We start from the raw sequence: 23,690 nt of genomic DNA on the forward strand, positions 1-23,690 counted from the left end.
AGTTCACGCCCGACCTCTTTACAAACGCGTAAACTTTGACCCAAGGTCCTACTTAGTTTGGAAAATTTCAGTCCAGTGACCATTTTGACATGACAGACTCTCCCCGACTCCCGAGACTATGTACACAAACAGATGACGGTGAGGTCCATCTGACCACATGGTCTCCCGCTCTCTCTCTCTCTCTCGCTTTCTATCTCCCCCGCATCCGCTCTCTGCCCTCCGGTGGGCCATCTCTCCGGGTCACTTCTTCTGAGGAGTTGTCATTTTCCGCAGACCCTTTATTCTAATCAGCAGCTCATTAATAAAATCCTAGGATTAAATGGAACAAAGTTACTTTTGAGGTTGTTCGATTTTAATTACATTTTAATTAACGCGTTGAAACATCTCGAACACAGTTAGATCCTACCCCTGACACTGATACAACCTATTAACGAAGTGTTAATCTGCTCCAGATTAGATGAGGTCTCATCTCTCTTGTCAACACCCTAGTGACAATAGACTCTAAAGCTTTACTTAATTCCCAATTAATTGATCTATCCATCTCCCTTTTAAACATCCCAATCCTCTCTGCATCTACGTGCAACAGAAATGTGTTCTTTCTACACTCAACCCTCGGTTGAAGAAATGTTTTCTGATTTGAAACATCTCACAGGATATTCTGTAAAGTGAATTGAGTATGTATTTTTTGTGGGCCTTTATTATTTTAAAAACCTCAATCAAATCACTTCCCTCAACCTCCAACCTCTCTCCAATATCTAAAGAAGTCATCCCTCAGTCTTTTACATCAGGTACTCGCTTAGTCCACAACATTTAAAGACCCCAGTATTGCACTGGAGGGTCAACAATAACACAAACAACAAGTTGTATCTATACATTACATCAGTCTAGAATGTGAGTTCAAAGTACTGATTCAGAAAATCGTAAAATTTACAACCACAAACTTGCATTTATATAACGTCTTTCATATCGGGAGGCCCTCCCAAGTGTTTGCACCCAAGCCTGGGATTGCAATTGGTGAGGGTTGGGGGGAAAGATGACCGAAGGTGTGGTCGAAGAGGAAGGTCTTGAGATAGACCTTGAAAGATGCAAGGGAAGGGGTGGAACAGGACAGGACAGGAGGTCATTTGGCTCATTTTAAATCTTTGAACACCTGCTTCTCATCCCTGGTATCTTGACAGTGAATGTACTTTATATCATGGCAGATGGGTCCTTGGTTTAATGTCTCATCCAAAGGGTGACACCTCCAAAAATATAGGACTCCCCCCAGTAGTGCACTGGAGCTTATGATGTGAGCTCAAAGTCCCTTGAACCTGCAACCATCTGACTCAGAGGTGAGAGTGCTATCATGTGAGCCAAGCTGACACCCAGGTATTAACTGTAAATTCTTCAAATATCTGCCTCGGACAAAAGGATTATTAGTCAGTTAATTGGATTCCAGGAGACTATCTGATGTGAACATCAGGAACCAATTAGTTTTTTTTCTTAACAGACGGTTTAGTATCTTTTTTATTACATTATTTGTGGAAAATCTCTTACTCACTGACCAACCAGATAACAACTAGCTTGAGGGAGTTTATCTCTTAGAATGCCATCACTGTGAACCTTGAACAAGTTGACTTTGGGTGTTGACTGGTGACCAGATTTGTTGGGTGAGGCCTTTCCTGCAAATACATAGACTCTCAGATCGATCTGCCCACTGGATGTGCTAACATTTCCAAAGTAAGAAAGGAATCAAATGGTGGATCTCACTTACATCTGTGGGTTTACAGCAGCCTTGTAGGATCGCCTGTGGGTTAAAAGACAAAGTGTCACTTTAAAACTGCCGGTAACAGACATTGAAGACATTAAAAATGTCAACAGCTGAAGACACGATTTTACTGCGAAGTGTAATATAATAATAATAATAATAATAATCCTTGCATTTGAAATAGTACTTTATCACATCATTGAGAAGTCTCAAAGCGCTTCACAGAATATATTGTAAAATGGATTGACTGTATATTTTGTGGGCGAAACGCGACAGCCAATTGCGCACAGCAGTGTTCCACCAGCAGTCACGTAGTGAATGACCTATAACGACTGATCTGAAGGATCAGTAGATCCCAGTATTGCACTGTAGTGTCAACAATGACAATAACAAGTTGTATTTATACATTATATCATATCAGTCTGGAAGGTGAGTTCAAAGTCCTGAGTCAGAAGATCAACCCACAACCTTTTGACTAAGAGGTGAACGCTACCAACTGAACCTGGCTGACACCTAACTCTAAAAATTAACAGCCACTGTTCAATGTCATGATGTCCACAGGCTAATAACACAGTGGCACATAATGACAATCTGGATGCACTTGAACTGAACCTCTGAAGACTGGTAAGACTTCAGCCAAGATAGGGGATAGCACAGGAATGGGTCTGCAGCATGTTGAAGAGGAAAAGCTATCTTTGTGTTGTCAAGAGATCCCAATGCGCTGTTGGAGTCTTGTCATGTTGCAATCAGGAAATCCCGTAAGTCTAGCGTACAGAATGGGAGAAAAAGATACACCCAACATTTTATGAGCATCTGATTAGTTTTCGAGGAGTCCTGGTGGTGAGACTCCTCCACTGAGAGGGAACCTGGTGTTAAACCAAGTACGGGGAAAGGAGCTGAGAGTTCCTCATTAGAACGGGAGTAGTAACAGAGTAGAAACCCATCCCATTTCCTTTAGTGAAGACAAATTCATTGCTGTGCGCAATTGGCTGCCGCGTTCGCCCACAAATATACAATCAATTCACTTTACAGTGTGTTCTGTGAAGCGCTTTGGGACGTCCTCCTGACGTGAAAAGCGCTATATCAAATGCAAGGATTATTATTATTATTATTATTATTACAAGTTGAAATGATTTAGATCAGAGGTTCTCAAACTATATGGTGTGCCTCCCTGGGGAGGTGAGGGCATGCGCAAGGGGAGACACCAGTTACACACCTCACAACAGTCCCGAGTTTTGCGGTATTGGCCCCGCATTGCAGCAAAGCCGCTCCCCCAACAACCAAACCCCACCACAAGGCTTCCCTCGACAACCAAACCCCTTGACGATGCTTCCCGCGACAGCCAAACCATCATCCTCCCTTGTTTCTTCCTCGTTCCTCCGCTCCCCTCGCTGATTGACAGCCAATCAATCACAATTTGACTCCTCCTATTTCCACCTCAAGAGTTGCCGACTCGCGGGGGAAATGGAACCGTGTCGAGACACAGAGTGAGTAGCCGCAGTGGTGACCAGCGCGGGATTGTGTCCGGATTAACCCCATAATTAAAATAGAATCGGGACTGGGCGTTTTTGTTCGATTCATCCGGCATTTGCGATTAACCCGCGTCCGGTTAAAGTGGTTTCCACTGTATATATTTTTTCTTAGCTGTGACAGATCTTGTGCAGCTCTGTTTTAGACGATTGGATTGGGATTCCAACCAGAGCCGCACGGCTCACTCTATGTTCCAGTGAAACCTTCAACGAGCGCTAATTCCCAAGCTGGCAGTGTTTACCTGGAGTTTGGATCTCTGTTTCTCATCAGGAAGTTCTAACAATTCATCAACGTCGATCTCCAACACGGGCGTTTCCTCCTCCTGACAGTAAGTGAAATGAGAATAAGAGTCTGTATTATTAATAATGATAACAATAATCCTTGCATTTGATATAGTACCTTATCAGGTCATTGAGATGTCTCAAAACGCTTCACAGGGTGTATTGTAAAATGGAGTGACTGTGTATTTTTGTGAGTGAAATACGGCAGGCCAATTGCACAGAGCAATGTCCCACAAACAGTTGTAGATTGAGTGACCACATTTTTTATTGGGGATTATTACCCCGGAAAGCGATCTGCCAATCAACTAAACAACAGGGTTCCTACTTACTGCTGGGTAAACAATCATATAATAATGCACAGTTAATCCAGTTAACATATATACATGATGGTAAACACATGGAACGTGTTGATGTATGTGGTTTCTCTCTAATATATTGTTCAACTCAAGTGGTGTCTGCACAGCACATGGAGAGGAGATGTCATTCCTGAGCTGGTCAGACTTCTGTCCTCTGCACTGTACAAGTACAGAAACTCGCACACACATATTTATATGTGTTTATACTGTACTGTATAAAGTACAGTAAGCGCTATATCAAATGCAAGGATTATTATTAAGAATTATTAAGAATTATTATTATTATTATTATTTTTTATATGTACACAATCTGTTTAAAATATCCCTGACAACTGAATCCTTGTTTTAAAATTCCCATTGTAATAATTCCCATTGTTCCAATAATAATAATAATCCTTGCATTTGACATAGGTCTAATTACGTCATTGAGATGTCTTCACAGAATATATTGTAAAGAGAATTGACTGAATTTTGTGGGTGAATCGCGGCAGTCAATTTGCACACATAATCCCACAAATATGGATTGAGTGACCAAATATTTTTGTGAGCTACTATTATCCCCAGAAAGCGATCCGCCAAACAACTAACAACCAGGTTCCTACTTACTGCTAGGTAAACAGAGGAATGTGGAATAAGGAAACTTGTCTATGGGTTTGCTCTGCCCGGGAATGGTACCAAGCTCCTCTCGCTTGGGAGGCAAGAGCTCTAACCACTAAGCTACAGGACTCCACATTATAAGTGGGATGCAATCAATCAACAGACAGAGCAAAAAGTATTCCCAGCTGTACAACAGTGTCCTCAGTGCAAACTGTCCTCCAAATGTACACTGCCAGGAAGCTCCACTCGGATCTACATTACTCTTTATTAAAAATTCACAGGAATCCTCATCTGACTGTCTATCTCACAGGATTGAAATCTGATATCTAGAGAATTAGGAAGACCCAGAAGTAAGTTTCAAACTGCAGTCATTTACAGTTAATCACAGAATAATGTTTCCCGGAGTGAGTTGTAGGCTGGAATCTAATTGAGGGATTCGGATGATTTATATTGAGAATAATGAAGCCTGCGAGGGAATTAGTGAGGCTGGAATCTAACCAAGGGGTTCAGATTGTCTCTATACAGAATAATGGATGCCAAGCAACATTGCTGAATCTAATCAAACGGTTCAGACAGGTTATATACACAGAATAATAAATCCTGGGAGTGCATTAAGGACAGACCAATCCTGAGCAAAACTGATTCTGTTCTCACTGAACGTCTTCTCTCACACACACACACAAACACTTTACTGCAGTGATTAGGAGATTACGAGAAATGTTTTCACACACACAGTGGTTAGGATGTGGAATGCCCTGACAGATGTGGTGGTTGAGGCAGAATCTATATTAGCTGTCAAAAGGGAATCAAATAAATACCTAAACAGGAGTAAATTACTGGCGTTTGGGGGAAAGGAAAGTTAAATGGGACCAAAAGGATTGCTCTTAAAATAGCCAGCACAGACACAAGGGCTAAATGGTCTTCTTCTGTGCTGTAAATTTATTTGATTCTGGGATAATAATAATAATAATAATGCTTGCATTTGATATAGCGTCTTATCACATCTTCGAGACCACAAGATAGTTTTCCTTTTTTTCCCGAAACCAAGGGCACTAAAACCCCTACTACTGTTCTACTAATTCAACGGATATCCTTTCTATTTGGTTAAGGACAACCTACTGCCTACCTGAGTGGGCAGGGGGGTGGGGGGGTGATTGGGGTTGTTTTGGAGCTGAGCTGGCTTCCCACTCAGCTCTTTTTTACCCTGCAAAATCAAAGCCTTTTGGGGTGGTTCGAGCCAGACAAGCAATAATAATAATCCTGGCTTAGTGATAGCACTCTCGCCTCTGAGGCAGAGGGTTGTGGGTTCAAGCCCCACATCAGGACTTGGTACTCATATTATCTAAGATGACACTCCAGGGCAGTGCTGCGGTGTACTGCATTGTCCTTCGAATGAGATGTTAAATCAAGGTCCTGTCTGCCTGATCAGGTGGGTGTTAAAGATCCCACGGCATTATTCAAAAAGACAAGGGAGCTTCTCTCTCCGGGTGTCCTGATCAACAATCCCCCCCAATAAAATTGGTCATTAACTCCATGGCTGTATGTGAGACATTGCTGAGTGTAACTTAGCTCCCACAGTCACTGCACTTCATAGTACATCCTGTGAAGCGCTTTAGGATGTCACATAAAAAATGTAAATTGTATTTTATTATTTAGCAACCGAGCTCTGCATTTACATGATTTGAACTTTAATGGCCTCCAGACACCTAGCCAGGACTATCACATTGCAATGGCTATTCAAGCTTCCGGTCACCAAACCAAGGACAGCAGACAAGTGGTCTGATACACTGAGGTCACCATGAAGACTCTCACTATTCCTGAGTGGTCAAAGGGTGCTTAATAATAATATAATTATATAATCCTTGCGTTTGATATAGTACCTTATGATGTCGTTGAGATGACTCAAAAGCGCTTCACAGAATATATTGTAAAATGGATTGACTGTGTATTTTGTGGGCGAAACGCGGCAACCAATTGTGTAGAACAGGATTCCACAAACAGTCGGGCATTGAGCGACCACCTTATTTTTTGGAGGGTTTATTAACCCCGGAAAGCAATCAGCCAATTGACTAACAACCAGGTTCCTACTTACTGCTACTTACTGCTAGGTATATAGAGGCAGGTGAAGTAAGGAAACTTTCCTAAGGTTTCGCGCTGCCTGGAAATCGAATGCGGATCCTCTCGCTTGCTAATCACTACTCTGTGGAACTCCATTTAAGTACAGTTGGAAACTGCACATCAGCTTGCCTTCGAACAAGCCTTCACCTAACAACTAATTGTATTTTGCCGTGTGCTATTACATATTTTTCTGCAATGGTGTGTGCCTGTTCACATCGCTTCTCCCCTTCCAGCTAAGTGCCAGCCAAGTGAGAAAGGAAGCAAAGTAGAGAGCTGTGTCGGGTAGTCCTGGGACTGAAGTCTGTGACCTGGAGAGCCAATACATTGTCTATTCATGCTTGTGTGTTCGCAGTAAAATGTTGCTGTGATGGCAAGGGGAAGGCGGGGGGGGGGGGGCGGGAGGGCAGGGCGGGCGGTGCCAGGCACTGCTGATATTAGCGCAAAACAAATTCATTCAACTGCCAGCTGACCGGGGTGAAAACTGGCGGTCACAGTGTTTCTCTTTTAAAAACAGCGGATTATTATTCATTTCACACACACACGCACACACGCACTCCTTCTGCTCATAATGCGAACAAAAAACACCCACGCTGGCCAAAGGCATCATTTCTGCAATAGAGAATGATCCATTGTTTGAGTAGGTTAACCTCTTCAGGGCTATAGTGCAATTTGGTAAGGATAGGACAGGAGCTTCTATTATTAATAATAATAACAATAATAGTCCTTGCATTTGATATAGCGCCTTATCAAGTTGTTGAGACTCTCAAAGCAGGTCACAGAATATATTGCGAAGTGGATTGACTATGTATTTTGTGGGCAAAACCCTATTCAGGCTGCACCCCACCACCTTTCAACTTTCCACACGTGCATCAACAAACTATATAGACAATTGAGCCGCACTAAGCTCTGTGAGCTGATCACCCCCAATCTTCACTGGCTCCAAATCCCCCAGAGGATCGAGTTTAAAATCCTTGTCCTCACCGTTAAAAGCCCTCCACTGTCTTGCTCCACTCTACCTTCTGGGAACTCCTAAAACCTTACCAACCTGTCCGTTCCCTCTGCTCGGGGGGGGGGGGGGGGGCATAGGCCTGCTCCACTCTCTACGTCCCCCGCTCTGCCCGCTCCACCATCAGAGGTCGGGTCTTCAGCCTTTTACCACCCTCTGGAACTCCATCCCAGATCTCCTCTGCCTCGCCCCCTCCCTTGCCTCCTTCAAAGTCCATCTCAAGACCTTCCACTTTGACCGTGCCTTTGGTCATCTTCCCAACACTTCCTCCTTTTGCCCTCTACATCTCTTGACTCTAGCCCGCAGCTCAGGTGCAAACCCTTACCTGTCCCAGCACCTTGGGACTTCATCCCGATGTGAAAGGCGCTATATAAATGTCATTTGTTGTTGCTAATACTGTTTTCTGTGACTTGCTGTAAGTTGCTGGAATAGTTCCGGGGGGAATAAGAGGCAGCAGAGCAGGCTCAACCTGAGACAAACAAGGCTGTCCATTGTCAAAGTGGCCACCATCAAACCAAACTCACAGCACCGCACTGCAGTTAACTGTGGAGATGGCTGATATCTGGAAAAGGCTCTTAGATTTGAGCATTACCATAGGGATTCAGGGAAGCAGAGGCAGGAAGTGAAAATGCTTTCTGGTTCCCTGATAACCAATCCTTTGACACAAAGCCTTTTGAAAAGGTCAGGTTATCTTCTATTCCTACACTGAGAGAGCAGTCAGCAAACCGTGGGGGTGAATTTCCGTGCAGCACATAATGTTACACGTGGGAGTAATTCTGGAAGCAAAACAAACAATACTGTGGAAATGTTAAAGGCAAAGCTCTTTTCTTTGTGCGGAGAAATTTTTTTTAATTGGAGCATATTAACTGCTTAACGGTTTGTCCATCATGATTTTACTCGGTGATCCTCACAGCAGGTTTAACACCAGTGGTTATTTATAGCTGAATTTGTCACAAGTATCCGACAAGTTAATGTACAGTCGAACCTCACTATAACACCTGCCTCCCCCCACTCCCCCACCCGGGACCAACAGAAAAGATTGTTATCTCAGGGTATTTGGTGTTCATTATAGTGAGGTTCGACTGTTGAAAGGCCAAACACATCTACTTCGAAAAGCATTTTTTGTTTCGCCTTTTTTCCTTAGTCATGTTCTGGGGACTGTTGATAATGTTGATCTTTATTACATCTTCCTTGAAATGATTTGTAATGGTGTCATGTGTATTTGCTTTTGAAGCAGTGAAGCTTTTTTATTTAGTTTTGGCTACCTCTCCACGATTAGCTTTCAAACTCTCTATCGATGTCTGTCACCATCAATCTCAGCCGTCGAGGAGGATCTTTCCCTGGGGCCGAACTCATCCCCAAACTACAAATGAAGGGAAAAGACGGATGTAAATAGGACTGCGAGACTACATCCCAAAGGAGTTTTATGCTGTTAACAGTCTAATTGCAGCTCGTGTGAAGCCAAGTTCCGAAACACTGTAGTTTGTCTGCTGAATGCTTTTACCATAGAAAGAAAGGACTTTTTAATAATATTTTTATAATATTTTACCATGTCAAAATATCTCAATATCTTACAGTAATTACTGTCAAGTGCAATGACTGCTTTTGAAAGCAAATTCAGCTGTCATGCTGTGCACAGCAAGATCCCACACATGGCTAGAAAATATCTTAACCTTATTAACTTTGTCATCTGAAAGACTGGGCATCTTTGATGTTACCTTGATCAAGATTGGCTCAATCTTTTGAGTTGTAGGCAGTTCCACTTGTATTAGCCTGAATGTTTGCTACTTGGGAGTTGGATGTGGATGAAAGGATCCTGTTTAACGGCAATGAGACAATTCTGTCAAAGTCCATCTACAGGGTTCAAGCCATCCAGGGATCTAGAATGTTAAAGTGTTAAATATCTAGCAGTAAGTAGGAACCTGTTTTTAGTCAATTGGCGGATCAATTTCCGGGGGTAATAATCCCCTCTCCCAAAAAAACTTGTCACTCAATCCATGACTGTTTGTGTGAAATTGCTGTGCGCAATTTGCTGCCACGTTTCGCCCACAAAATACAGTCACTACACTTTACGAGTTTCTCCTGGTGTCCTGGCCAGCAATCACCCACATTAAATTAGTCGCTCAATGCATGGCTGTTTGCGTAACATTGCTGTGTGCAATTGGTTGCCGCATTTCACCCACAAAATACAGTCACTACACCACTTTACAGAATATCCTATGGAGTGCTTTGAGACGTCTCAACGGTGTGATTAGGTGCTATATCAAATGCAAGGATTATTATAGGAGTTAGCATTGCAATGGCCACAGGTACAAATACCAATAATTTATCTGCATTAATAATTTAACTGAAGGGAAAGGATTAGTACGTTGGAACCGCAGGGAGGAGAAACATTATGAGGTACTATGAAGTGTGTGAGTCATCCTCTGTTCCTCCTGAGCTGGCAAAAATGTCACTATGACCTCTGTAAAATATTCCAAAATGTAGGCTGTATCCTAAAAATATTTAATGTTTCTCTATCTTATAATGTGGAGGCAATATAATGATTCCAGTGAATTTATCGACCACAGCAAAGTCACCACCCCACTTCTTTGCCTCCCCTCATCTTGTCCTTTTTCTGAAAGTTAATCATTCTGTACAACAGTTGACATATTAATTCCCCTTGTGACCCTCCTGAAATACATTGTATTCTCAGGAACTCAGAGATGCAGTAATTCGAGCTCTGTATGCAACTTCACAACGGTTTCTGTCATGAGACTGAATCTGCCTGCAGTTAGCTTAAAGCAACATGGAACACAGTTAAATCAGAGAATGTTACAGCAGAGAAAGATGCCATTCAGCCAATCGAGCCTGTACTGGTGTTTTTCTGCACAAAAAACACCTGATCTCATTCCAATCTCCAAAATACACAGCCAACAATATACACAGTAACTCTGCACAGTAAATCCCACAAAGCTCTTTGAGACATTTCAATGGTGTGATAAATTGCGATATCAAACACAAGGATTATTATTGCTATTCCTTTTAACACTCCTTTTTTAAAATTGCTTCATTCCTGGAGTCCCGAAGCATATTGGTTAGAGCACTCGCCTCGCAAGTGAAATTACCTGAGTTTGATTGCTGACCAGGGCAAAACGTTAGGCAAATTTACTCACTCCACATGCCTCTGTTTACCTAGCAGTAAGTTGTTAGTCGATTGTCGAATTGCTTTTCCGGGGGTAATAATCCCTTCAAAATGTATATGTATAAAAAATAAATTGTCACTCAATCCATGACTGTTGGCGGGCACAATTGGCTAACGCATTTCACCCAAAAATATACAGTCAATTCAGTTTGCAGTATATTCTGTGAAGCGCTTTGAGACGTCTCAAAGACATGATAGGCGCTATGTCAAATGCAATGATTATTATTATTATTATATAGCAGCCTTAATGCTTCGTGTAGTGAGTTCACGTAACTTAACAAGAGTATAGTCCTGAATGTGGAGTCCTGTAGCTCACTGGTTAGATCACTCGCCTCACAAGTGAGAGACCTGGGTTCGTTTCCCGGCAGGGTGAAACCTTGGGCAAGTTTCCTTACTCCACAGGCCTGATAATAACCCCTCAAGAAAAAAACAATAATAACTTGGTCACTTCAATCCACGACTGTTTGTGGGATACTGCTGTGCGCAATTGGCTGCCGTGTTTCGCCCACAAATATACAGTCTTCACGTTACAGTATATTCTGTGAAGCGCTTTGAGACGTCTGGAAGACGTGAAAAGCGTTATTTATATCAAATGCAAGGATTATTATTATTATACTCTGTAAAACCTGGGATCTTCTCGATCTGTGTGTTATCCCGTAATTATAATTCAGTACGGAGTGTACATAACACTGTATCTCTGTATTTATAAAACAAAACCATTATTACTGTGCATATTTTTCCTCAGTAGATCGAACTGCAGACTCTGCTGACAAGAATTCTCTAAAAGGACATAAGGCATATGTTGAGACATTTAACCGAAGTCCCGTCTGCCTGTTCAGGTGGATGTTGAAGACCCCGTGGCGCTACTTGAGAAAGAGAAAGGAGTTTCTCCCAGTGTCCTGACCATCAATCCCCCAAATAATATTGGTCATTCACTCCATGGCTGTTTGTGGTACATTGCTGTGCACAAACTGGCTGCTGCGTTTCGCCCACAAAATACAGAGTCAATCCACTTTGCAGTATATCGTGTGAAACATTTCGAGATGTCTCAATGACTTGATAAGGTGCTCCATCAAATGCAAGGATTATTATTATTTTCATTCTTTGCTGGATGGTACGGGGTTAGATATTGTTAAATCCTTTGAGCAGAGGGGAGATGTTTGGGACTTCCTCCCAATGTGAAAGGCGCTATACAAATGTAATCTTGTTGTTAGTGATGCAAATGCACAGCATCGAGATACACATAGCTCCAGAGTCACAACCCCCCCCCCCCCCCCCCCCACCCGGAAGCTTCTCTCCCTCAGCTCACAGTTCCCTCTCTCCCTCTGTCTGCTCTCGAGAACAGGAAGACAGAATCTTCGCTCCGGGAAATGGGAAGAATTATGCGATGGAATAAAACAGAGGTGGGCAAATTAGTCGGGGGCTCTGATACTTGCCGTGTTACTGGGTTATTCGGGTGGGAGGTGGCGGGAGGCGGAAGAAAGAATTAAAAACAGATCACCACCCTTTTAACAATTAAATCTTTTTCAACAGAATAAAATCTGTATTTGGATTGAATTGTCTAATAATAATCCTTGCATTTGATACTGTGCTTCTAACATGCAAACCATCTCAAAGAGCTTCACAGGGCGTTGCTTCATTGCTTCACTGTGTAGTGACTGTTCTTTGAAAGGAAACGTAGCAGCTAACCCGCGCACAGCAACATCCCACAAGCAGCCGATAAAGCGATTGACCGATTTGTATGGAAGATTAGTAATGCCTTTGGATGTCTGCACAAGGTGAAAGGTGCTACTCAAATGTCATTTGTTGGTATAACATCCAATAGGTTTTCACTCCGTATCCCAAACTATATCCGATACTATTCCGAGGCTGCATCTGATGCTCTTCGGTTCTATTGCAATCTATAATAATAATTATCCTTGCATTTGATGTAGCACCTTAACATGTCCTTGAGATATCTCAAAGCGCTCCACAGGATATACTATTAAGTGGATTTACTGTGTATTTAGCTGCGATAGCCAGGTGTGCACAGCAATGTCCCACAAACAGCCATGGGGTGAGTGACCAATTTTATTTGGAGGATTATTGGACAAGACACCGGGAAAAAAAACTCCAGCAATTCTCCAGCATTCCCTCCAGTTCCTGATCTTTGTCTTATTACATGAATTCATTTATCCTTGGTTTACCTATACCACTTCCTCGCTTGTGAATCACATCCCATCCGTACTCCTCACATCTCTTTGCCACCGAATGAACGTGAATCCATTTTTTTATTTTGCTTTTAACTCTAAGCTAAAATGAGAGTGACCTTACAATGAAGATACATATATAGTCCATTCCACAAGAGTGAGTAATATAATAATAATAATCCCTTCATTTGTCACAGTGCCTTATCACGATGTTGAGACGTCTCAAAGCGCTTCACAGGATATATTGTAAAGTGGATTGACTGTATTTTCTGGGTGAAACATGGCAGCCAATTGAACACAGCCCACAATCAGTTGTGGATTGAGTGACAAAAATTTTTTGCATGGCGAGAGGACCCACAAAATACAGTCACTACACGTTATATCCTGTGAAGCATTTTGAAACGTCTTGACAGCAGAGATTATTCAAAACTCTGCAGCTTGTGTCCTCTCCTGCACCAGGCTCCACGAACCAATCACTCCCATTCTTGCCCGGCTTCACTGGCTCCTCATCCCTCAGAGAATCGAGTACAAAACCTTCGTTCTCAACTTCAAAGCCCTCTACGATCTTGCTCCCCCCTACCTCTGCAGCCTCCTAATCCCATATGAGTCTATCTGCTCCCTCCGCTCGGCGGACATCGGCCTGCTTCAGGTCCCCCGCAATTCCCGCCCCACCATTGGCGGGAGGGCATTCAGCATCTCTGCCCCCACACTTTGGAACTCTATCCTGCAATCTCTCCACCTCACCCCCTCTCTTGCCTCCTTCAAGTCCCATCTAAAGACCTTCCTCTTCATCCGTGCCTTCGACTACCCTGCCACCCCCTCCGCTCTGCCCTCTATCCCTCCTGACCCCAACTCGGGTCGAAAAAACCCTGACTATCCAACGCCCTGGGATGTCTTTCCGACGTGAAGTGCCCTGTACAAGTGCAATTTGTTGTTGTGATAAGTCTGATCGTATATTAATGAATCATACTGAGGTCTTTCTGCACCTCTATAAAATGTAACAAAACTGGTTCCAAAGGTAGTTTTATGGTCCAGGCATGTTTTACTGCGTAATGGTATTTATGTTTCTCAGGTCCCTTGTGCTGTCATTGCAAGTGTTCAAAGAAATTGCTCATATTCACAGATTATTACAAAAACCCTATCAATCAACCTGACTATTTAGTTGAAAACCTTGCCTTGAAAAACCAGTTGATTCGGTCCTGTTTATTTTCTTAAGGCTGTGCAGAAACTTCTCGTAAGTTAATAATCAAACAGAAAGCTTTGCAATATTGTCCACGACCTCAGCCAAGCTTAAGGATCACAGCTCATCCATACACACACTCACACACAGAAACACTCACCTTACAACCCAGCAATTGACGGATTTGAACGTCCATCCATTCCTCTACCTCCAGTCTCTTCTGCAAATCTTTCCTGTCATATTTGACGGTGAATTTCCCCATTTTACGATGCGTGGGCTGCTCCTCTTCTTTGCTCGCTGCTTGGAAATAAACCCTAGACTGTGTACTGGGCTCCGCCATTGTGGTGTAGAGCTGGCTTGTGTGTGCAGTAGTGCAATAAACACCTTGTTATCTGAGCTGGGAGCAGTCTGCAGCCTGTACGTGCGGTTAGGGAAAGCTCAACCCTTTCCTCCCCCTTCTCGTTCTCTCACTACACTGGCAGATGGAGATACTAGCAGACAAACGCACCCTTGTAACCCTCTGATAGCACAATGTACTAACAAAGCGTTCCAAACCAGCACACAGTCTGGAGGCTCCTCACTGTTAACACACAAAGAATGTTACATTGGTGGAGTATTCCATAAACAGGATGGGAAAGAAAGGACAATAGCCCCGTGAGAAGGCTGCTGCAAGGTATAATTGATTCTCCTGTCAACTGTCGAGGAGGAGCCCTGTGGATAAGCACTTTGAATTGTAATACCCTTTCCTAACGCAGAATTATTAATTTAATCCTCACATTTGATGTAGTGCTTTATCACGTCATTCAGAAGTCTCACAGTGCTCCACAGAATATACCGTAAAGTAAATTGTTACTATATTATAATAATTGACTATTGTGTGGGCAAAAAATGAGGTTTTAAGCTTTTAAGATGATAGCATTTAATGCTCGAAAGCAGCAAATCAATTTACTAATTTAATATTTACAGGGTTTCACTGAGTTTATACAAGACACCACATTCCTAGATTTGTAATATTAAGTGTAGCAGCATACACCTCTGTTATAGAAATTATTCCTTCCCTGTATTTTTAATAATAATAATCCTTGTCAATCAACTAACTTTCTAGTTACTGCTATGTAAACAAAGGCGTGAGGAGTAAGGAAACTTGTTTAAGGCTTCACCCCGCCTAGGAATATGAGTAACACCCTGCATTCTAATACAGTATACCTTCTGATAAGTTGACCTTGGATTGTCACTACCAGTTAAGGCAGTGCTGTCAATATCCCAGCCGCATTTATTTAATATTTATACTTATGCCTAACTTGTCATTCCGAATAACTCAACATTGAGCCCCTTTCCCTGGGAGTGACAAGTTATGAGGAGTTTACTGTATTTATAATTGTAATATACACAGTATTCAGAATTTACCTCACTAAGACAAGTCATGGGATGACAAGTGTGTTTGTTCTGTCCATATGCAGCTTTCAGCTCGGTCCTAGAAATGCATTAAAATGCATTCTACATAAATTATTCCAAATCCCTTAGTTAGATTTGTGGTCATTACACTAAATCCTGCATTTTGAAAGGTCAGCCTGGTGCAGTGGTAGGAGTCTCGCTTGTGGAGTCCTGTAGCTCAGTGGTTAGAGCACTCGCTTTGCAAGCGAGAGACCTGAGTTCAATTCCAGGCAGGTCAGGGCGAAACCTTGGGCAAGTTTCCTTACTCCACACAGAGCCTAATAATAATCCCTCCAAAACCAAAAACAATAATAAATTGGTCATTTTCAATCTACGACTGTTTGTAGGACACTGCTGTGCGCAATTGGCTGCCGCGTTCGCCCACAAATATACAGTCAATTCACTTTACAGTGTGTTCTGTGAAGCGCTTTGGGACGTCCTCCCGACGTGAAAAGCGCTATATCAAATGCAAGGATTATTATTATTATTATTATAGCTTGTGTGTTCAAGACTCATATGGGGACTTGGAATCATATAGTCTAAATGCAGTGCTGGGCTGGGAGTGGGGTTGCATTGTCAGTGGTGCCATTATTTGAGTTAAACTGAGGTTCTATCTGCTGTTCAGGTGGACATTAAAGATTCCACGGCATATTCGAAAATTTCCTAAATAAAATTGGCCGTTCACTCCATGGCTGATTGTGGAACATTGCTGTGCATAAACTGGCTGCTGCATTTCAGCCATAAAATACGCAGTCACTACACTTTGCAGTGTATCCTGTGAAGGTTTTGAAGTGTTTGGACGACATAATAAGGCGCTATATCAAATGCAAGGATTATTATTCCAGCTTGTACCTCGACCATTGTTCAATATCTCAACCATTCAAAATCCCTAAATTAGATTCCAACTTTTCTATTTTATCAACAACAACAACAACAACAATGGTGCCCTTCACATAGAATAACTTCAAGGACTGACATCAAACTATGGAGAGGACCAAAGGTTGAAGAGGTAGATTTTGAGGTGGAACTTAAAGACAGATAGAGAGGACGCAAGATGGAGTGGTAGAGGGAAGGAGATCCCTAGGTTAGGCTTAGTTACTGAGGGCAGTAGACCAAGGGGGTGAGCAGAGGAGTGGAGTAGGGAATTGCACAGATAGGGCGGTTTGAAGGGTATAAAGAGATTTCTAGGTTGAGAATGAGCACCTTGTCGTTGGGGGATAGTGGAGACTGGCGAGCACTGGGGTGTTGATATTTATGTGGGTGAGGTTGTGGGTGACGGAGTTTTGGAATAGCTGGACCTTATGATGTAACAAGGGAGACCAATGAGGAGGGCATTTGAAAAGCTTAGGTGAACTTCATGGGTGTCTGTGGGCCACTAAGCTTCAGATTCAGAAGGAGACAACCAAAATGGTGATGTATAATTCGTAAGTTTATTGAATATATAATAGCAATAGTCAACAAGTCAAAGTGTTAGCTTAACAATCCTTCAAGCTGAGACAATATACAGTAAAATCGATATTACTCAATTCCACTGGGAAGAAATGTTGTTCCTCTATGACGATTACGACTTTTCCAAAGTTACTTCTTTCTTTTAAGTGTTTTGAACTCTGTCTTCCCTTCCTTGGTCCGATTCACCAGCCTCCCTCCATGCCTTTGTCTCTGGTTTTCCATTTTCGTGCTCAAGGACACAATTACTCAAATCTCAAGATGGGAATGGCATCTTCCCAGGAACTGAACAAAATGGAATGTTATCAGAAACTGACCTTAGCCTGGTCAAGCCAATATATCCTTACCCTTGCTAACGCTAATTAACACAACCCTTTCAAGGGCCCTAAACTGGTTGTTAAAAGCAAACAACCTCATCCATGCCCTTAATTAATTAGCCATACAGTGATATGTGTGTATATATATATATATATATATTTATATAAGTAGGATACATTCTAAAAGTTTATAATGATTAATTAAAAAGCCTTAACATAACATAACATGTAGGAGCAGGAGTAGGCCATTTGGCCCTGCGAGCCTGCCCTGCCATTCAATCATGGCTGATCTTCTAATCTAACTCCAGCTAATAACCTGACCCTGCCTTATCCCCATATCCCTTAATCCCTTTTGCAATAAGAAACCTATTTATCTCAGTCTTGAATATGTTCAAGGACTGAGCGTCAACAGCCCTTTGGGGTAGTGAGTTCCATACATTCACCACCCTTTGAGTGAAGAAGTTCTTCCTCAACTCAGTGCGAAAGGGTTGGCCTCTGATTTTAAGGTTGTGACCCTGGTTTTAGTTTCTCCAACCAGGGGAAACAATCTCCCACTATCTACTCTATCATGCCCTTTGATGATCTTATAGGTTTCTATAAGATCCCCTCTAATTCTTCTATATTCTAGAGAAAATAGGCCCAAATTGGTCAGCCTATCATCCCCTTCATCCCTGGTATTAACGTAGTAAATCTATGTTGCACCCCCTCCAAGGCAAGTACATCCTTCCTTAAATAAGGAGACCAAAACTGGACACAGTATTCCAGGTGTGGTCTCACCAGGGCCCTATACAGATGCAGCAAGACTTCCATTAAAAACCATTAAGCCCCGCAAAAATAATCTTACAAGGTGATCTTAATATGTTTTTCCTTATATGGTCTTGATAGGCACCCAAACCCACTCACTGCCTTTTATGGTGTTGAAATGATATCCATTTCTCACATTATGATGCATTTGATGATGCTGATTATTATGTCAATGCAACTATAAATGTCAGCTACAGACATCTTCATGCATGTTTCAGGCACTCGGGATGTCTCTGCCTTCACTTTTTATTTATTTTATCAAATTTATTTTTTACTTCTACAGTAACGTGCATTGCCAAAGCAGCCAGGTCTGGGTTAGGAGCACAGGAAAGTCTTTGGTGAGAGGTGATGCTGTTAATTTCTCCTTACCCTGGAAGCGAGGTAACAAGTTGTGGAGGGATGTTGGCAGGTAGGCCATCCCTCATTGCCCTGAGAAGGAAGGCAATGGTGTGAGCTCCAGAACTTTAACCCAGCGACAATGGAAGAACAGCAATATGTCTCGAGGATAAGAAGCAGTATAATTTGGAGGAGTACTTGTTGGGGTGGTGATGGTGTTCTACTGGACAGTGGAGGTCACAGGATTGGAACGTCTTTTCAAATGTGGTTGGTGAGATGGTGCATGATAGAACCTACTGATGCCTCAGTGGATTAGTGAGAGGAGTGGGTCTTGTTGGAAATAGTCATTCCCAGCACTTGTAAATGTAACTTTGTTTGTTTTTAGCAGATTCCATGGAAAAGTGTGGCTGATCAGGGGTTCAATTCCGGATGCTTGCTGCGCTCATTCCATTGCGATTTGTGTGCAACTGGCAGCCGTATTATTATTATTATTATTATTAACATTATTATTATTCTCTGCAGATTGGAGTGCCTTTGGATTAGGAAAGCAGAAAATTGGTTGGTTCCTGCTCTTGAGGCTGCACAGAATAACTTGTCACGGCTGATCAGGTTTCTGGTGTTTGTCATTAGACCTGTGCTTTAAAAGGTGAGCAGGAAAAAGGGGGCTCAAGGACTGTGCTGGGTTTGTGTGTGGTTGGAGATGTTGTGAAGGGATGGCCAGCAGGGAAGATTAATAGGAGCACGGCTAGAGCAGCAGAGCAGCAAAACAAGAGATCCATACTAACAGGAATGGAGTAGATGGAACAGAGAGGAGAGATTGCAAGTTTGTCGCAATACTTTTTAAATAACAATGATCAATAGCTACTAATTTCAATTTAAATTGTTCTAAATTGATCTGAAGCCTAGCATGGGTGAGCAAGGTGGGGGACGTGAAGCAGGCCAGAGCCCGCTGAGCAGCGGGAGCGAGCAGGTTGGTACGGGGTTAGGAGGTTGTAGAGGTAGGTGGGAACAAGGCATGGAGGGCTTTGAAGGTGAGGACCAGGATCTTGAACTGTATCCTCTGTGTGATGGGAAGCCAGAGGAGACAGACGAGGATTGGGGTGATAGGGTCATGGAGCCTGGTGCGGGAGAGGACACGGGCTGCAGAGTTCTGGATGATCTAGGGAAGGAATTGGGGAGCTGACAAGCCTGGAGTTTGCGTAGTTGAGCCTGGATGTTTATGAGGGACTCGGCAGCCTGCGGTGTGAGACAGTGGAAAAGCTGAGTGATGTTGCGGAGGAGGGGAAAGCCAGAGCGTGTCATGGCATTGATGTGGTGTATGAAGGACAGTTGAGGGTCGAACAGGACACTGAGGTTCAGTATTGGATCCTGAGCTGTTATCAGTGCCCGAGGTATGAAGGTGCTGACGAGAGCCAAGCAAGAGGTCCTCAGTCTTGTTGACAGGAAGTTGGCTCTCATCCAGGACTTGATGTCTGACAGGCAGTCAGTGAGGACAGCAGTGGTCCTGGAATCGAGGCTGGAAGCAGAGAGATAGAGTTGGGGGTCATCCGCATACATGTGGAAGTTGACCCCATGTCTGCAGATGATGTCACCATAGGGGTGGCATATAGATATTGAAACGGAGCCTTGAAATATACCACGTGTGACAGTGCAGGGGCTAGAGGAGAAGCAAGGCCATCAAGCTGTTTTTTTTATCTTTTCTCTTATGACCACATTGATTGCTTGAGCTGCTAAACAGATACGTCTTTTCAGTGTGGAGATAGGAATCCGGTTGTTAGTCGATTGGTGGATTGCTTTTCCGAGGAAAGTAATCACTTAAAAAAAATTTAAAACAATAATTTGTCCACAAAATATAGGTCGTACATGGTTGGAGTGGGAGATGTCATGAAGGATGGCATGAGGAGAATTAATGACGACAACAACTCACACTTATATCGCGCCCTCCACTCAGGGCAGCATCTCGGAGCGCTTAACAGCGGTAGCGCTTTTCACGTCGGGAGGACGTGACTGTATATTTGTGGCCGAGCTAGGCTCTGTGTGGAGTAAGGAGATGAAGCTGGAATTGAACTCAGGTCTCCAGCAGTGCTCAACCACTGAGCTACAGGACTCCACGAGCCTGACTCCGAGCTAGAAGGAGAGATAGCTGTCAGCATGGTCGACGAGGAAGGTTTTCAGTCGGCACTTGAAAAAGGGGAGAAAGGGAGCAAGGTGGAGTGATTGAGCGAGAGTGTTCCAGAGTTTCGGAGCATAGTGGCTGAAAGCGCAAACTCTGATGGTGGGGTGGAGGGTGCGAGGGATGAGCAGGCAGCCAGTGCCATTCGAGCAGTCAAATGGAAGCCCCGGGTGGTGGATTGGGAAGTGAGTAGGTCGGAGAGGTAGGGAGGTGTCAGAGAGTGAAGGGATTTGAACACGAGTGTGAGGATCTTGAAGTCGATCTGTTCGGTGATGGGGAGCCAGTGAAGCCTGGGCCAGAACTGATGAAGAGTTTGATCTGGGTAAGTATACGGGCGGCAGAGTACTGAATAAGCTGGATCTTTTGAATAGTGGAGCTGGGGAGACCGGCGAGGAGTGTGTTGGAGTAATCCAGGTTGGAGGTGACAAACCCATGCAGGGGGTTTTAGCTGCACTTGGGGTAAGATATATAGTCGGAAGCGGGCAATGTGGCGGAGGTCGAAGAAGGGTGTCCGGGTCAAGTATCGGATGTGGGGGAGGAAGGACAGCTGGGGGTCGAATTGGACGCCTAGATTGCGCACTGATACGGTAAGTCTGAGAGAGAGCCCAGGTAGGTTAAGGAGTTCAGATCCGGATGAGTGAAGACATTGACGGGAACCAAGGAGTATGGCTTCCGTCATGTCCACATTCAGCTGCAGGGAGTTTGCACTCATCCAAGCTCTGATGTCTGGCAGATGAGCTGATAGAACATTGGTGGACCTGGAGTCGATACTGGAGGAGGCAAAGTAGATTCCTGTGACGTCCACATACATGTGGAAGTCTACCCCATGTCTGCGGATGATATCGCCCAGAGTAAATATATAGATAAGGAAAAGAGGGTCAAGGATGGAGCGTTGGGGTACCCCATAGGTGACCGGGCGGGAGCGGGGGGAGAAACCATTTGCCAAAATGAAATGGAGGAGGTTGGTTAAGTAGGAATTGAACCATGCGAATCCGGTCCCACTGAGGTGGATGAGGGAGGAGAGGAGGATGGTGTGGTCAACGGTGTCAAATGCTGCAGAGAGATCCAGGAGGACGAGGAGGCAGAGGGAGACCCAGTCACAGAAAGGAGGAGCAAGACAATAACCCAAAATTACATTTGTATAGCACCTTTCATTTGAGAACTTCCCAAGCTGCTGGGATGAAGAGGAGGGTCTTGAAACGGGTTTGGGAGGAAGCGTGGGAGGGGGCGAGGTAAATTGTGGGATGGAATTCTGGAGGGTGAGGCAGAGAGGCTGAAAGCCCGCCTGCCAACGGTGGGACGTGAAGCAGGCTGAAGCACACTGAGCGGAGGGAGCGGACAGGTTGGTAGGGGGTTAGGAGGTTCACAGAAATAAGGAGGAGCGAGGCCATGGAGGGCTTTGAAGGTGAGGACCAGGATCTTGAACTCTATCCTCTGAGTGATAGAGTCGCAGTTCTAGATGATCTGCAGCCTGCGGACAGAGGATTTGGGAAGGCCCACAAGCAGGGAGTTTGCAGGGAGTCTGGATGTGATGAATGCATGGATCTCGGTGGCCTGTGGTGAGACAAAATGGCGGAGCAGGGCAATATTTCGGAGGTGGGTAAAAGCCGAGCGAGTCATGTTGGGGATGGAGGACAGTTGAGGGTCGAACAGGACACCGAGGTTCTGCATTAGCTCCGCGAGGTGAGGTGTAGAGTGCATCCACGGAGGGTGACACTGTCAGCGCCCGACAAGTGACCCATACAAACAGAATGAAGCAGGTGGAACAGGAAGGAGAGTTGCAGGTTTGTAGCAGTACTTCTGAAATAACGATGATTAATAGCCACTAATTTAAATTGTTCTACTCCTTCCCCCGAAGGTTAGTACGTAACCTGCAAGTTCCCAGGTTTGATTCCTGGTTTGTGCTGAGTTGGCTAACCCCAAGAGGGTGTTACATTGCCTCAGCATCTCCTGTATGCAGACAACAGGGAAAAATCAGCCTTGTTCCCTGATTGCTTGGTTCTAAGTAAGTCTGGAGACCTGTACAAACAGAATGGAGGAGGTGGAAGAGGGAGGAGAGTTGCAGGTTCAAATAATAATGAATAATAGCTACTAATTTAAATTGTCTGCCTGTTCGGTTGGATGTTAAAGATTCCATAACATTATTCAAAAAGGCTCTTTGTGGTGCCATTGTCAGCTGTGTATACTGTGAGCTTTAGATAACACATTGGGCTTGCTGGCACAAACACCAGAGCCTTGGAGGAAATGGCCTGAAGTTCCAAAGTGCCACATGAGGTGACATACTGTGGGATTTGCTTGAGAAGTCACTGATCGGTTGCGGTAACCAATGGGGATTGGATGCAGCTGGACAGAAGAGATGAGTTAAGTCAGTATTAACTTCTCCTATTCCAGAATCGCTGAACACAATTGTACCATCTGACACATAAGAAGTGAACACCACAACCTTACATCACCCAGTCCAGGCATGATGTGGAGTCCTGTAGCGTATTGGTTGGAGCACTCGCCTCGCAAGTGATTGGACCCAGGTTCGATTCCTGCTCGGGGAAAACCTTAGGCAAGCTTGTTACTACTTACTGCTAGGTAAACTTCTGTTTACCAAGCAGTAAGTAGTAACAAGCTTATTTCTGCTCCCAGCATAGATCTATGCCGGGGAGAAAATTGGCTGAAATGTAATTCTCTTATTTTGGTCTGGTTTTAGGTGAAGAATGAAGAGGATAACAATTCATCATCCTCCCAAATCAGACTGTAAAGCCAACCGTACTGCGATGTCTTCTTTGTGTATTTAGTTTGTTGGTTTTGGATTATGTGGCGGAAGAAACTGCAATGAACAGAATGTAATTTTAATCTAATAAATGCATTTCTGAAATGATTGTCTTAGGTAGTTGATGGAATAGATCGGGTGATGTAAGGTTGTGGTGTTCACTTCTCATCCTGACTTTGAGATAAACAGATTTACAGTTTAAGGGTACCTACAAAAAGATTGAGTTTCAAA

At 43.7% G+C, this 23,690-nt stretch overlaps 1 protein-coding gene and 1 long non-coding RNA gene across 3 annotated transcripts; one reads left to right on the forward strand and one right to left on the reverse strand.

Moving 5' to 3' along the window:
- On the reverse strand, positions 1–14,693 carry ppp1r14d (protein phosphatase 1 regulatory inhibitor subunit 14D). The gene is made up of 4 exons (XM_007893204.2): positions 14,349–14,693; positions 3,519–3,599; positions 1,754–1,786; positions 1–309 (listed from the first exon to the last, which is right to left on the reverse strand). Exons 1-4 carry the CDS (start codon positions 14,526–14,528, stop codon positions 241–243), a joined length of 363 nt encoding a protein of 120 aa, XP_007891395.1. The 5' UTR covers positions 14,529–14,693; the 3' UTR covers positions 1–240.
- LOC103178455 lies at positions 12,151–23,205 on the forward strand. Of its 2 annotated transcripts, none has more exons than XR_487846.2 (3): positions 12,151–12,222; positions 19,048–19,171; positions 23,090–23,205. It is a non-coding gene; the product is annotated as an uncharacterized LOC103178455 (long non-coding RNA). The 2 variants fall into 2 exon arrangements; XR_487845.2 differs by lacking the exon at positions 12,151–12,222 and adding an exon at positions 14,812–14,861.
- Positions 23,206–23,690: the final 485 nt, after the last annotated feature.

The sequence above is a fragment of the Callorhinchus milii genome, unplaced genomic scaffold, assembly GCF_018977255.1.
Source record: "Callorhinchus milii isolate IMCB2004 unplaced genomic scaffold, IMCB_Cmil_1.0 Scaffold9, whole genome shotgun sequence".
Taxonomy (NCBI): Eukaryota; Metazoa; Chordata; class Chondrichthyes; order Chimaeriformes; family Callorhinchidae; genus Callorhinchus; species Callorhinchus milii.

What these genes read in the sequence shown, in the direction of transcription:
- ppp1r14d (XM_007893204.2), bottom strand. Translation starts at nt 14,528, where the DNA reads ATGGCGGAGCCCAGTACACAGTCTAGGGTTTATTTCCAAGCAGCGAGC. An exon ending in AACAGAGATCCAAACTCCAG is followed by an intron (nt 1,787 to 3,518) that starts GTAAACACTGCC and finishes TTTAACCCACAG; the next exon opens with GCGATCCTACAAGGCTGCTG. An exon ending in GCTGCTGTAAACCCACAGAT is followed by an intron (nt 310 to 1,753) that starts GTAAGTGAGATC and finishes ATTTAATCCTAG; the next exon opens with GATTTTATTAATGAGCTGCT.